The sequence below is a fragment of the Daldinia childiae genome, assembly GCF_008694065.1.
Source record: "Daldinia childiae strain JS-1345 chromosome Unknown Scaffold3, whole genome shotgun sequence".
Lineage (NCBI taxonomy): Eukaryota > Fungi > Ascomycota > Sordariomycetes > Xylariales > Hypoxylaceae > Daldinia > Daldinia childiae.
The window spans coordinates 1,207,857-1,221,213 of NW_022984644.1; the positions used below are offsets into that span (position 1 = coordinate 1,207,857).

General features: G+C 46.9%; 5 protein-coding genes across 5 annotated transcripts; 3 read left to right on the plus strand and 2 right to left on the minus strand.

The window, feature by feature from the left end:
* Nucleotides 1-552: 552 nt before the first annotated feature.
* Nucleotides 553-5,152, plus strand: GL218_03065 (Zinc finger protein 41; the record flags this gene model as incomplete). Its single annotated transcript, XM_033579610.1, has 4 exons — nt 553-1,000; nt 1,055-1,194; nt 1,248-2,010; nt 4,548-5,152. 4 exons carry the CDS (start codon nt 553-555, stop codon nt 5,150-5,152), a joined length of 1,956 nt encoding a protein of 651 aa, XP_033437336.1.
* A 1,253-nt stretch (nt 5,153-6,405) lies between these two features.
* On the plus strand, nt 6,406-7,228 carry GL218_03066 (Acetylxylan esterase 2; the record flags this gene model as incomplete). The annotated part of the gene is made up of 3 exons (XM_033579611.1): nt 6,406-6,847; nt 6,904-6,986; nt 7,043-7,228. 3 exons carry the CDS (start codon nt 6,406-6,408, stop codon nt 7,226-7,228), a joined length of 711 nt encoding a protein of 236 aa, XP_033437335.1.
* A 551-nt stretch (nt 7,229-7,779) lies between these two features.
* On the plus strand, nt 7,780-8,136 carry GL218_03067 (uncharacterized protein; the record flags this gene model as incomplete). Its single annotated transcript, XM_033579612.1, has 2 exons — nt 7,780-7,801; nt 7,865-8,136. 2 exons carry the CDS (start codon nt 7,780-7,782, stop codon nt 8,134-8,136), a joined length of 294 nt encoding a protein of 97 aa, XP_033437334.1.
* A 716-nt stretch (nt 8,137-8,852) lies between these two features.
* On the minus strand, nt 8,853-9,125 carry GL218_03068 (uncharacterized protein; the record flags this gene model as incomplete). Its single annotated transcript, XM_033579613.1, has 1 exon — nt 8,853-9,125. The coding sequence occupies one exon, from the start codon at nt 9,123-9,125 to the stop codon at nt 8,853-8,855; it is 273 nt and encodes a 90-aa protein (XP_033437333.1).
* Nucleotides 9,126-10,082: 957 nt separating this feature from the next.
* On the minus strand, nt 10,083-10,853 carry GL218_03069 (uncharacterized protein; the record flags this gene model as incomplete). Its single annotated transcript, XM_033579614.1, has 1 exon — nt 10,083-10,853. The coding sequence occupies one exon, from the start codon at nt 10,851-10,853 to the stop codon at nt 10,083-10,085; it is 771 nt and encodes a 256-aa protein (XP_033437332.1).
* Between the last annotated feature and the right edge of the window lie 2,504 nt (nt 10,854-13,357).

Here is a 13,357-nt window from a genome sequence, read left to right on the forward strand (position 1 = left end):
TACGCCTGCGATACCACTACCCCGCCTTCGTCATATTTCCTAATGATCAAAAGAGGAACACTTCTTTAAAGATTGTTACTTGTGCTGCTGTGCAGACCCCCCCCCTCAGGATCCAATAGAAAGATTTAGGCGCACCGAGTCATCTGGCCGCAAATAGTCGGGCTAGAACTGTGCGCAACTTCTATCAAGGCAAACAGCTCACGTAACGCTAGAGTGTTAGATTGGACTCGTCAAGGCCAAAGCTGACGCGTATCAAGTCCAACGATCCGGAAACCCTCTCATCATTGACAACAAGCGATAATTTGTGTCTTGTTAACTTATACAGACCGGAGTACTTGGATTATACAACACCTTTATTGAACTTAGTGTATTTGGATTTGGAATTCACTTGAAATTGTCTAAAGAAGGAAGAATCTACCCCTCTATAGCGCGCGCAGCACGGTGAAGAGGTGACAAGACTATCGAGATTCGAGTTTGTTTGGAAACGTCGTTCGGTTAATTTGGATTTTTTGGTCTGGCCACACCATGTCCAAATCGCCTTCATCTGAAGTGATGAACATCACAAATATGTTGGACAAGAAGAATGCGGCGGCGGCAGCAGCAGCGGCAGCGGCAGGGTCAGGTCCTTCGCCGGAACACCAACTTCTTCCCCATCCACAGCTGACTCCGATCGGCATGGATCGTGCAAACTCACCGCACGGATCCGAGAGCTCCTACCACTCAGGCCCCCGCCCTGGCCAGCAATTAGATGCCCTGAATGGGATGAGTAACGGTCGGCCTTATGGTTCCCCCACTGCAATGCATGCAACGATGGCCCTGTCCGACCCCAGTATGCCTCCTACTATGATGATTCCTGGCATGCCGCAGCTCTCTCATGCACTCTCTATGCCCTACAATAAGCCTCCTGAGCAGTCCCAGCAGCCACAACCTCAGCACAAGGCGTATCCATGCAGCACATGTCAAAAAGCCTTTGCGCGGCGTAGTGATCTGGCTAGGCATGGTAAGTTTTCCTTTTATTGAACCGATGAAAAGGGACGTCCCTAATGTGTCTTAGAGCGCATCCATAGCGGCATTCGTCCGCATGTCTGTGATTTTGAGGGATGCGGAAAACAGTTTATCCAACGATCAGCTCTGACGGTGCACCAACGAGTTCATACCGGCGAGAAACCCCACATGTGTGAACGATGTGGCAAGGTATTAATCATCCCTACTTTCACGCAGAAGACATGCTAACTTGAAATCTTTAGCCGTTCAGTGATAGCAGCTCATTGGCCCGACACAGGCGTATTCACTCGGGTAAACGGCCGTATAAGTGCCCGTATGCTAACTGTCAAAAGACGTTCACTCGACGAACTACATTGACTCGACACCAAAATTCTCATTCTGGTACAGTTGAAGAGGCAGCGGCAGCTACAGCCAATGCTCTAGCAGCACAGGCTAGCAGAAACGCAGCTCGCGTGGCTCGTAGTGACGGTGACCCTGGATCAAACCATGGTTCACCACTGAACACACCCTCGCCAGGCCAGAGACATATGTCTATCTCACCTAGTGCCGAGCTCGCTGCTGCTAATGCGATGCGCAACAGCGATTATTCGTATGTGGGCAATGGCTCACTTCCGGTACATATCCGTACCGATATGCAGTCCCAGAGTCCTACTTCGGCCCCGGGCTACCCTACAGGCATGCGACCTACTTCTCACCCAACGGTGTATCCACCACCCCCTACTCTAGAGCCAAGTATAGAGTCGCACCAGTCAGGTACCGGTAGCACAGGTGGAAGTCCTCATATGGGTAGTGTCGGATGGCAATCGCCTACGCACATGGCTTCACCCACCCACAGCAACAGTGGCAATAGCTACGTGTATCCCGATCCGGATCAGCCATTTCTGGGCAGCAACAACTTGGGCCAAATGTATTACAATTCGGGCGCTCAAATTCGACGACCAACAAGCACAGAACCCGGTTCGGCAGGTTATGACGTTAAACCACGTCCTAACGAGCTGTGGGCTGGTCAGTAGGATGGCTTCCAAAGCGGCGTAGGATGGCGTTACGATGAGGTCACGTACGCCTACGGATATGATCTTGCATAGATCTCCTTTGTTTCTTGCATCTTCCCTTTGTGTTATGGACGGCTCCAATACCCAACGGCACGGCAGGTTTGATTATTCGCGACATGCGTTTGAGATGGCAAGTGGCGTTTGTCTCTTTTCTTTTGTCTTGTTTTTCAGGCTTCAGATCAGGAATCCCACTACGAGGCAGTTTCGACTAAGTCTAGAAGCGTACGCCCTCGCATTAATCGGCCGAGGCATAGACCGTCGGGGCCACTAGTGGAACTTAATAATATCACGGGCCGATACTTGCATCTCACTTGATAGATTCAACTGAGATGGGGATGGTCTGTTGAGACTTCGCTTCTTCCTGCCGATTCGAAATAGACTGGTCGGCCTGGCGGTCTTCACGATACTACGCATAAATCGGCATAGGTGGAAAGGAAGGAAGTTAGGGATAAGGATCGGAAAAGATTTGGTCAAGGGACTGGAGTATTTGTTTGCTCTTGTAGTGGATGGTAAATATGTAAAGACAGGAATCTGCTCGGTGCGATTGATTTCGCTTTAGAAAAGCACAAACGTACACTGCGATGGTATGTCGATAAAAAGACTAGTCGCCGATATTGAGCATCAAGAATGAAAAGATTTCGGCAGCGCTTTGAATAGAGAGAGAGCATAAGCTTCTTTTGATTCATGCATAGAAGTAGTTTACCTTGTGGAGTATACTACATCGCCTATTGACAATCATAGTTGAGGCTGTACGTACTACACAAATAGTCAATCGATAATATATCAAGTTGTAAATGAATTATACTTAAATTAGATCTAAGGCCACCTATTGGGGAAAATATTTACCTTTTGTAAGCTCATCATTTTCATAGTTATAAGGTAGCTATCGTTTTGTTGTATGTATTATACTACCCCATGTCAATAGATAATATATCTAGACATTTTCGTATACATAGGAACGAGACAACATCCTATATGTATGCAGGTTACTATACTAGTCCCGTCTTTATCAGTTTCCTAGTACGGGATGCGCACGCTAAATCCCGGCACGCGGGTAGGGTGGATGCACGACTAGGCTTTTAGAGGATCGAGCACCATGTCTTCCCTCCTTGTCGTATACTACTCTATAAACGTCGATCCTCGGGGCCGTTTTAACATCTGCCGCGCGTGGATTTCCTTGGCAGCGCAGTAAGAAAATAGAGTAAAGTCAAAAAAAATAAAAATAAATAAAAATAAAGGGAGCATCCGTCGTTCTCGTACGATTGTGACGAAATTGGCACCGCCGGCTGAGGCGGTGATGGCGTGGCGGGACCCGGGGTTCTAGCGCTCGGGGAAGCTTTTGGCGATTTTTTGATTTGTGATCATATGTATGTATGTATGGGGTAGCTGCATAATATGTAATCCCTCCCCCCCTTTTTTTTTCTTCTTCTATCTTTTTCTTGCGCGCGGCTACCAGCGCAATCGTACTTGGGACTAGTTATAGGCTCGGCTCTGGCTCTAAGTATTCTGCATCGTATTTATTGATTATGTGATCTTTAAACTCCTACGAAGAAAATTTTTGCTGAACCGGTGTTGCTTGGTGCGGGAGTATACCGCGTCTTGTTTCTTCCCATGCATGTTGGATACAGTATTTTTCTTGGTATTAGGGTTTTTTGCGGGCTGATGGCCGTGGGACTAACCTTGACTGAGTATTTATTTATGTCTTGCGGTGTCGGTTATTCTGCGAGGATGGAAATCCCCAAGGATGTGGTGAAGTCATTGATTGGGCTTCTGCCCCTATTATAACTTTCTTATTTTTTTTCTTAAACCGAAACTTCGACGATTTAAAAATCAAGTCCCTTGCTCCTTTCTGGTGGCAATTCGAAGAGGGATATCACTCCATAGAAGGAACTAAGGGCCCGTTTATAACTCTTCTAGGAGTTCTGCCCTTAGTCTCTAGGATTAACGTCGCCTAAATCTTTGGAGTATGGCGAGTATACGGGACTTGTTGTTGCCTGTCGACGACAAGGATATTAAAGAGGTGGCAGTGAAAAAGGAGGATGAAGCCACCGAGAAGACCGACATTATACCCCCCGAGACGACGAGGTTTCTTGTGGAATTTATCTTGGATGTGATCTGTCCATACTGTTACATCGGTTTCAAAAACCTAAAGACTGCTATCGAGACTTATAGAGCCCGCCATCCCGGGGCAATTTTCGAGATAATCTGTACTCCGTTTCTGCTACACCCTCTAGCAGCTCGAAGTGGTAAGTCATACATTCAACTTTCCAAATCTCGAGCCTAAACGATAGCATGAAACTTTACATACCCCGATCTTGATTGATGGTTGTATACAGTACGTCTAATCTTCTGCATATGATGTAACAACTCGACAGATGCCAGATAGAGGGAGGAGAGACATTCGCTTAGCCCTATACGAAGACACATATTGGGAGCCCCGTGATCACTAACAGATTGGCTAGACAACTAGCTAACTTGGACTTACCATAGCATACGATAAATCCGAGTACCTAATCGCACGTACCCGAGGCCCTGCATATTGGGTTGGTCCCGGAGAGGCAGCCGGTATAAACTTCACCTGGGCCGGGCGCACGGGAAGCACCCGGGACGCGCACAAGCTCCTCCGGTTCGCACTAGAAAGCACGCCCACAACGACCCGCGGAGCACGCAACAGGCGAGGAGCGTCAGCTCCACCATTGTCGCACCCCGGCACTCGCTCACCAACGTCGCCGTCCGCCATGAACGGCAACAGTCCGACGCGGGGCCCAGCCCTCCAGCTGCGGCTCCTGGAAGCGCTCTTCCGGGCACACCACGAATCCGACGGGGATATATCGGACCGCTCGTTTCTCGCGGAGACGGCGTCGGCGGCGACGGGGTTCGCGACCGCCCAGATCCGTGCCGTTCTCGAGGATGCGAGCGAGGTGTGGGGCCGCGCGGTGAGTGCCTTGGTCGCGGAGGTGTCGTCCCCGCGGGGGCTCGCGGTGCGTGCTGTGCCTACGTTTGTGGTCAACGACCATTATGTGATTGGCGGGGTGCAGAGCGCGGAGTTCCTGGTTGATGAGTTTGAGAGGATACGGAGAAGTGGGGGGAGGTAGAGGGTATGGTGTGGGTTGATAGGGGTAGTCGAGTTATCTTGAAGGGGCTGGTTATTTTACCAGTTTCTAGGGGCTATCTCTCCCATTAGTTCTACCTCTGAGTTAAGGGTAGAACGACCCGCCTGGCCTAGGAGTTCATCCAGTCGAAAATAGCTGCAATTGGGAGTTTGTAAATATGTAGCAGAAGGAGATATATCAAGCTACGGCTTTAAAAAAAAAAGGTAAGATACCTAGCTACCTGTTGTTTGGTATTTCACAGGACCTAAGAGCAGTGCTATTGTATTGATCTATCTATATTCTTAGCATTGATCAATATAGTTTAACTACAACACTATAAGTTTACGATATTTCTTGTTGTCCCTTATATAACTCCTGATATCGATATTCTGATAGCAGAAATGTGTTGGCTGTATCTTGAATATATATATCTTAGTCCCCCCACCCAGATACATAGACGTAATTTGGTTGTATAGAACCATTAGTTAGTGACATGATTGTTATTGGTATACTATATTTGAAATATTTTTTTGAATGTCTATGCTTCTCTTGGCACATAAGTAGGTATATATGTATGAGGCTCTATGCCATGTGCACAAACTGGGTAGCTGTAGTGGGTCGACATAGGAAGACTATTCGCGTTATGATAGCCTAATCGATTTCTCCGCAGCCTCATGCCGTCAATTACCGGTACACGATACCGACTAGGCCAGACACCCGAAAGTCCCACTATGGGGAAGGATAATGGGCTATTCGCGGATATTACACGTATCAGCTCAAAGCTAAGGCTAAATGCTAATATCAAAAATAAATTACTGGATATCAAAAATTGGACTTTACTACAATGCCGTCTTCGATTTTTCCTCTAATGATATCTCAATGTTAGCTCGGGACGAATTAACAGCTTTGTTATACCCTTTACTGATCCTCTGATAAAGGTGAACTGGTAGAATATTGGTATTATCATCCCAAACCCTTTTTTTTAGGTAGGGATCTAAGGTATCATCCTCTAAACTCTGGGCATATGATCTGGGGGTACGATGTGACGGTAGATCCGGAACGAGTCCGAAACTGGACTTCATCCGGGAAACACCTGTTCTACAAAGGCGATTATTTCTCGACAAGTTAGAAAACTAAAGCTCCGGGAATATAAGAGTGCTTAACCCCTCAACCACGAGGCTCGACAGATAAACAATTACTTAGCCCCCTACGAACAAGAAAAGACACCCGAAATTATTCGTAAAAGATCAGGGACTATGCTCACCAAATCTCTCCTCTTCACGGCCCTCCTCAAGGCCGCTGCCGCGACGCCGATCAATCTCGATCAGCGGCAAACCGCTTGCGAGGACATACATTTTTTTATAGCCCGAGGATCAACCGAACCATATCCAGGCAGCCAGAAGGACGTCGTCAACAGAGTATGCGAGGGCTTGTCGAGCTGCGGATACGAAGATATCATATACGCCGCCGCCACGCTTGAGGACTATTGCAACTCGGCATATGGGGGAGTCGCGAATGGTACTGCGCAGATCACAGCATATGCCGAAAGCTGCCCTGAGGCGAAGTTGGTTTTAACCGGCTATTCCCAAGGAGGACACGTCGTAGGTGACATACTCGGAGGCGGCGGGGGTCCTTTTCAAGACTGCACGCAGAAAACGAGTGCACCTCTATCACCTGAAACCTCGCCCGGTAATCAGAGTACGCCAACCTCACATCCCCAAATTTTGACGGTGTATACTAACTAGATCATCTAGTCGTAGCAGTGACATTATTTGGCGACGTGCGTCACACAGCTTCTCAGACTTATAACGTGGGAACAGGTGCCGCCGGCAATGGAGTAAGTGGTCTACAAGCGCCCAAATTTATATGGTACACTAACGAGTAGCTATCTAGATTTGGCCGCGATCAGACTCGGATCTCGGATCTTTAAACAAATTCTCGGAATTAATACACTCATGGTGTTTCGCAGATGACCCTGTCTGCGGTGGTGCCGGTGGTTCGGATTATAGCGCGCATATTGCGTATTTCAATCAGTCTACTCCTGAAGCTGCTGCGTGGGTGAAAACTAAGCTCACTTAAGTATATATTTTGAAGATACGTTAGGTAGTAGAATATAAAATATAGTTGATGTTATGATAATAGGAGACCGGTTTGGATGTATGAATGAGATGATAAAATGTTGTATTGTTGAAATGTAGTGGGGCCGGACTTAGAGGTGCGTACCTGAGTTACCTATCTAGAAGAGCATCGAAAATTGCATAAATGGCGATAAAGGGCTATTTGTCGTATCGTAAATGGAAAGTTAGGTACCTTACGAGGTACCCGACAAATACGCGTGGCTTAGCGGTGCCTGCCTTATTTGCAGCTATAACGTAACGCGGGGCAAATGAAGCTTTAGTTTTACTTCTAAGATAAGGTAAAGGTATCTTACGTAGACCTGTGTTTCTTCCATTTATATGTATCTTCAATAGCTCGATAAATAAATCGAAAATCTTAGGCAAACCATTTTACCATTTTACCACTTATTCACTTCTCATTACTTACTACTCGACTGTTGCGAACACCCTTCTGGACACCCTCCCACATCCGCTCGACGAATCACAGGCTATTCCGCATACTGTTCGCCCATCATGGCTAGCAACCCCTACGAAGGTAACTTTTATCTAGTATGAATGGCTAAATGTAAGTTGGTTGAACTAACAATCAAACCCACAGTCGAGCATAACATTAAGGCTTCGGATCGCCGGCCCCATCGGCGGCGCCCGGACATGTCGAGCTTCACCTCGCATTTACATCAGATATCTCCAGACTCGGCAACAAATAATGCACGAAGCCAACGGGAGCCAACGGGTCCTACGCCCGTAGATGCGGCGGCGCTATTCCACCTCTTGCGGGACCAATTTCAGACGCTGTCTACGGACGCACCGACGGAAGAGAACCGAGACTTTCTTGGGTCCCTGATGTCGGCATTTAGAGGACGACATTAGAGCGCCGCCCGAGAAGATCCCCGGCGTGAGCCAAGAGTACCTCGACACGTTAGACCGCGTGCCGCGAAAGAGCCTCAAGAAAGACGACAGCTGCCCCATCTGCGCCGAGCTCTTCGTCGACGATCCTTACCCCCTGGTGGTTGAGCTACCGTGCCACGGGAGTCACAAGTTCGATCTAGAGTGTGTTGGGCCGTGGCTTCAAAGTAAGGGCACGTGTCCTATGTGTAGAGCAGACTTGAACAAAAAGAAGGTTATCGAAATTCCGAAGGATGACGAAGAAGAAAGAAGAAGATGTTGATGGGTTGTACGGCTAAGAATTGCGGGTGGGGGTTCTACAGAGACAAATAGGCATGGAGTTTGTGACGATACCCCCGAAAATCCAATCACAAGCTCTCTACGAGTAACACTGAGGTATGGCAAGTATTGTGAATTTCATGTGATTGCATATATGTCCACCGACGACTATAGCCAGCCGCCAAACTCCTGATCTCGAATGCGAAATTTATGGGAAATGTATAACTAAATTTCAGTCTCGTTCCCGGACTTTTTATTCTCTACCAAGCCGTAGATGCTCATCAAGTCTTGCCCTTTTTAAGCGTATTGCCAGCGCCGCTTGCCTTCTTTTATTGGTATGTCCCTTGTCCTCCACGTTGCCGCGACTACCTTCGGCAAAATCTTTGTTCCCAGGACTGCTGTCTAAGGCATTGCCATTGCTCTCAGCGCCCGCAGCTTTTACTTCGGTTTCGGGATGTCTTGTTCGGGTTGTATGCGGCGTCCTGCTTAGAAGCGATCTCCCCGTCGGTACCGCCCGTCGTGTACTCGTGCGCCTTAGGCTTGAGGGATTCGCGGTCCATGTCATCTTTATAAGGCATGCGTAGCGCTGATGATTGATGGATCTGTTTGCTTGTGACTAAACGGTTCGTGGGTGACATGAGAGGAGCTCCCGACCGAGCTCGTAGAGCTGTGCGCATGGTTGTGAAGCTCGACATTCTTTTAATAGGTTGATTATTGGTTAATATTAATAACTATTGTAACTTTTATCGAATGAGAATTGCAATTGAGGTTATTGTCTAGGTATGTTTAGGAATTATATTGATATATGTAAATTTATACTATTGCACTTGTAATTCTGACGGTTCTACTTCGTACATAACGTAGAGTTTAGATAATCGTTATAATGACGTCACCGAATCAATCAAAAGCGCAGGGACATAGCAGATCGGTGCTTCCCTTAGGGATGAAAGCTCCACTATATCGGATTCGCAATTCTGTCCGTCTTATTAATCTATCACCAACTTACAACCTTTTCTTCCATCTGTAGCATGAGACGTAAAACTTTATAACCTCGACACTTCGTATCATATGTGTTGTTTTTAATGGATCGGCATAAAGAGGAGAGCCCTTGTGGATGACCAATACGACTTTTTATTGATGATTCTAAGAGAATCGTTACGATATTTACTATACTCCGTTGGTACTCGTCGCGGATTCGATAGCCGCTGGTTGAGCATCCCCGCAACCAAGCATATGGTTATATAGATCTCAACTAATCCTTAAGTTGATACTATCCCTCTTATCAATGAGTAAAGTGATGTATTGAATTCTTACGAAGGGTAACATGAAGGCTCGAGTGGCCGATGGATAATTATGATTCACTGGTAAGGTAAGAGAATACAGACAAAAGACCAGGTTAAGGATGACAACCAGCAAGCTAAACGACCAAGGACAATTCAAAAATGATATAACAAAGTAAGCGATTCTCATCCCGGGGTATATAGGTGCTAACTATCCAGCATTATTCATCTCATTCCTCATAGGAATATTACCTAAGTTACATTCGCTATCGCTTATATCATATCATCCAAGTATGTGACAAGAATCAAAGTCCCCTTCCCAATTATAAGGTAACGCCGCTACGTTCGGAAAAGCCACCACGGCTGGGAATCTTAAACCAACAACGCGGCAACAACGGCAAGACCGGCGGCGATTTTCCCATCGGCTGTGAAGATGCCGCCCGCCTGCTGCGATACGGTTGTAGTGACTACGGCAGTAGGAGCAGGGGTGACAGGCGCTTGACTGGTCGAGTCTATAGTAGTAGTTGAGCTGCTCGAAGTCTTCTTGCTACTGGTCTCACTAGTGGTCTCGCTACTAGTCTCGCTACTTGTGCTGGATGAGCTTTCGTGATGGATGGTAGAGGTTGCCGTTGCTGTTGTTGTACGACGAGTGGTGGAAGTAAAGTCATCATCCGTCGTAGAACTGCTGCTAAAGCCCGGGAAGCTGCTGCCATCGTCGTCGCAATCATCGCCAACATCACAGCAGAACCCCCCATCCATACATGTGCCGAAGTCGGGACAATAATGGAGTCCGTCGGCGCAGCATGTCCCAGTTAAGGGCATGCATAAGTCGTCACACTCGGTCTCATCGATATCACATGAGGCTTCGTCATCGCTGGATCCGCTGCATATTTCCCCTTCAGGGCAACAGGCATTAGGAATACAGTAGTAGCCACTGCGGCAGTACTCGTCGCTGTTGTCGTTGCAGCAGACACCATCGATAGGCATGAATCCATTCTCGCACTGGACGCGACCTACATCGCAAGTTGCCAAGACATTGAGGAGCTTGGATTGGGCGAAACTCTTCGGCAACCCAGAACGCGCTCGTGGCGTCGCGGCCATGACGGCCGGTGCAATGAATAGAGCAAGAGTGAGGGCGTGCATCGGTGTTTCGATGTTTGGATGGGATCTGTACAGACTTGACAGCTGAGCTTGGGGTTTTGGCTGTGTAAGGTTGAAGAGACGCTTGAAAAAAAGGCAAGCCCGCCACGACGGTGCCTGGACTACCGCGTACCTTTTATCTTCTTACCTCGTTCGATCTTATCACACTCAGAACCTGAAGCGGCACATAATTTTCGCCGTAAAAGCCTTGTCTATATCGATGGGCTGAAAAGCCAAGCGGTTAGCTTCATTTCCCGGCCAGGGAGTTGCATCTCCAGGATTATAATACCTACCCGTTCTATTGCCATACTTGTCCTAGGGCCCCAATAGCTAGGCATCTTTTCCAATCAGGAGACTTGATATGTTGCTTAGACTTGGGCGAATTTTACCCCGTGTGACTATCTAAAAAATTAAGTCGGTGAGCTTAATGCGCAGAAGTCTCTTAGATAGGACATCGTGGATATTCAGTCTGCAGTAATTCGGTGGAGAGTATAGGTTAGCGCTACTAGGCCTCAACAAGCACACTTGGCATCGTCTAGCTCTACCTCTTGATATCCTGCACATCAAGTCGCACGTGCAGCGAGGCGAGAGATACCTTCAAGTTCGAATCGTATTATTTGCCAGGGCAAGTGAAGATAGGGTACGCAGCAAATGTATCAGGACGCCATGTTTTAGCCACGGGCGACACGATGACAGACACACGATAAAAACACGAATAGGTAATGTACGCCTCTTCCCATGATTTTCTTGGTTTTTTGAGGAGTGAGGAGAAAAAAAAGCCACTATATGATGCTTTGCGAGCTTTAGCCTAGGCTGAATCCGAGTTATTGGTCACAGCGACTCCCGAGCTGAATTGACCCCTGAACACAGTCATATCTTTTCACCAATACTCTTCGTCGTTGAAATATCAAGGGGCAGCTAGCCTTATTGGCGGAGCAAGGGTCCATTGAGTTGGCCTACAGCCGCAATGCATCAACCCTGGTTAAAAGGACGTGAAAATTGAGCGCCAAGACATTTGCTGAACATTGAAAGTTCATCGCGACGATCTCGTTAGGCTTCACGTGGAGACTAGACTGAGATATTATCTCGGTTGTGTTGATGTGGCGATGCGCTCTTCGCTAAGCGCACAACTTGGGTATTTTCTTTTGAAGAGGAAATCATTTTTAAATTCTAAGCCTAGAGGAGAAAGCAAGTGCATATACTCTCTCCCTTTAGTTACGAAGTCTCTTTCTCATGTAGCACTGAGGCTAGCCTGGGACTTGGAGATAATTCAGCGGTGACGATAAAGCTAAGTGGCTACGGCATTGAATAGTTGGGGTGCCTAAGGCATCTTATCGTCTTTTCTATACAACAGCCTCAGTGCTATTAGTTCTTGATTTTTACTACTTGTATAAGTAGGATCATAGTTTAAGAGTATGATAACTACAGAACTGCTCATTTTCTTCATGAAACGTACCTAATGCTTTCTACTTTATGGCGCTATACAAAGGTATTGGTATTGAAGGAATGCTTAGGGGACTTAACAATATATTACCCGCCCTAGGCTTTGATGCTCAGCCCATCTTATCGAGTATAGGGCCTTCTGAAGACCTTATTGAGTAGGGGATACACTTTATGCTGTATTGAATATATGTAACTATATGATGTTGGAAACTCCCATATTTGTTCGACTTTCGGTCACTTGGAGAGTTGTTTATGTTGACTACGGACTTTAGATTTGAGTCTCGACTCTGAAGAGCCGTATTCTGGGGATAACTAAACGTTAAATCTGGCGTTTGAATATGATGAGACATCGACGGGAGTTATACTAACGAAGACAGGTGTTAGATAAACTGTATCTTCAATGTCGACCTTACTACGGACCATCGGATCTTAAACTGGTCGGGCGGACTCAGGTCTTTGAACTCTAATAAACTGGATGGCTAGCAGTCAATGACGATACACCAACTTTAATCATACCATAGATTAGTACTCTCATCCGATGACAGCTTACAAGATTACTTCGGACGGGATCCCAAGTCGAGTCTTGAACCTCATTTACTCAGATTTCCAATCATCCTCCTGAGTGTCGTGAGTTATGTGCCCCTTCCAAGGATACCTTGGCTTAGGAGCATGATTCTCACTCAATGTCGCTCTCATCGAAGCCCTTCGGCACTCAAATAAGCATGAAAGCTGCAGCATGCATAGAGCCTATTTCCTACATCCCCTCTCCAGTAGCTATTGAGGAGAAGAATATGTTCCGCACTGTCTTGTAATTCGCTGGGTATCGCGAAAGTCTCGTCGTGATTGATGTTACGTGTTCCGTCATATCGATTCTCGTTATCCTAATTGTATTTCTACTTGGTTGTAGGGTATATTCACCTTCCCGTCTTGTTATACATTAAGAGTTACGTGGAGGTATCGTCTATGAAGGTAGCCTGGATATTTCGAACACATAAAAATATTACTTATCCCGAGAGTTAGCAGAGGTTCAAACTTCGTAATACGACCGGAGGGGGCTTCAACAT